Source organism: Gnatocerus cornutus, chromosome 7, assembly GCF_029298725.1.
Source record: "Gnatocerus cornutus isolate USDA-ARS CGAHR chromosome 7, icGnaCorn1.1, whole genome shotgun sequence".
NCBI lineage: Eukaryota > Metazoa > Arthropoda > Insecta > Coleoptera > Tenebrionidae > Gnatocerus > Gnatocerus cornutus.
Genome location: NC_142239.1, coordinates 17936863 through 17938507, shown reverse-complemented (window position 1 = coordinate 17938507; position 1645 = coordinate 17936863). Strand labels below are relative to the sequence as shown.

At 39.1% G+C, this 1645-nt stretch overlaps 1 protein-coding gene across 1 annotated transcript; it reads right to left on the bottom strand.

Annotated features, from left to right (window-relative positions):
* On the bottom strand, nt 1–958 carry LOC148171975 (pfs47 receptor-like). Its single transcript, XM_088041119.1, has 2 exons — nt 877–958; nt 1–832 (listed from the first exon to the last, which is right to left on the bottom strand). The coding sequence occupies exons 1-2, from the start codon at nt 938–940 to the stop codon at nt 333–335; spliced, it is 564 nt and encodes a 187-aa protein (XP_087897245.1). The 5' UTR covers nt 941–958; the 3' UTR covers nt 1–332.
* Between the last annotated feature and the right edge of the window lie 687 nt (nt 959–1645).

Sequence of the window (1645 nt, the reverse complement as noted above, 5' to 3'; positions counted from 1 at the left end):
TCAAAATTAATTAACTTGTAAATTTAATAAAGTCGCTTAAAAAATCTTGTGTGTATCACGGCCAAAAAGTGCCATTTTGCCCTCGCCTTCTTTCTGCCCTCGGCTATTAAAAAAGCTCGGCAAAAAAACACTTTTTGGCCTTGGTACACAAATAACTATTCCTGTGGCCGATTTTGACGTTTGACAAATAACACTATTGACAAAAGTCCAATGTGACAGAACTAGTTCAAACACAGAACAGTGCAAACGGTACAAGAGGAATAATAATAACTAGATGAAAATCATGTTGTAGTTTTAGCATGTCAGTTGGATGAACTGTATCAGCTGTCAGTCTAAAAAGTACCAATCCTGGCGACAATCCCATCGATGGTACTATCTTCATACACCAAAACCTCGTACGACGTAGTACCAACCTCTTCCTTCCCGTAAGGAAAGTACAACTGCGCGTCACCAATATTATAACCGCAAACTTTTCCAACTATGACTTCATCCTTGTAAGCCGCTCGCCCAACATTTAAAATTTTATTATTTTCAGTACCACCAACCACCAGATGCTTGCCTATCGTATCAACATGCAAAGTCCCCGATGATGTCGACATCCAAGACAGTTTTTCAGGTTGTTGACTACACAAGATCTGTATAAATTTGTCTGAAGTGTGAACCCCAACTCTGGAAACTGTGACGTGTTTCTGGTTTTCGTAGAGGCGAGTTGGTAGTACTCCATGGTTGGGAATGTAAACTTGGGCAATGTAGGTAGTTTTGTTGTTCGTGTCGCTTCCTCCAGGGACTGCATCGTCGGGGATTTCACCAGTGAAGTCCCTCCAGAAGTAATCTAGAAGTTGAGATTAGTGGGTGGTACCTCTAGGTGCTTTGTACCTATTGTTGCACTGTTGGTAGGAATGAGGAGGAAAGAGCAGAGAAGTAAGAGGTGCAGCGCCATGGCGTTACAGTAAATGAATATTTTGCATGAACTTGTGGATTCCATTATCGGTCGGTGTGATAAGAAGGTCGTACTGATATTATTTATATAAATATATATGACTGGTAAATGGTAATTTCAAAGAGATAAAAGTTTTTTAAGCCTGCCCCGGACATGAAAAAAGACAATTACTTCTCAATTTACCAATTCACAACCCCTAAACCCGATCCTCTCTAATACTTGTCACCATCACTTTCCAACCCCTCTAGCATTTATCAGGCGATGTTTCTTTCACTCCTGTTCATTTGTTGTGAAACCCCACAAAAACTCTTTCCTGAAATTTTTCTAATTTATCCAATCAATTTTTGCATCTTGAAGGAGATAAAGATAAAAATCCAATTACAAAAGGTCGTTATCTCACTGGATCTGACCCTGCGTAATTTTTCTCCCCTATACATCTTATAATCTCCCTTCTTTACGACTCTTATAAATTTCCGCGTGGTAATCCCATTGCGATCTTGCCTGCGTACTCCCTAATTAAGACTTCATAATTTTTACGCGTCTTACTGTATAAATCGAGACGATAAGAACGCAAAAATAAAGCCATAAATGTCAAAGTAAATCATCCTGTATATGCGAACGTGTTTTTAATACGCTGCCACAAATTAAATCTGCAGGTTATTATTTGTACCTTGCAATTATACTAAATTAAAGGTGGGCAGTGGC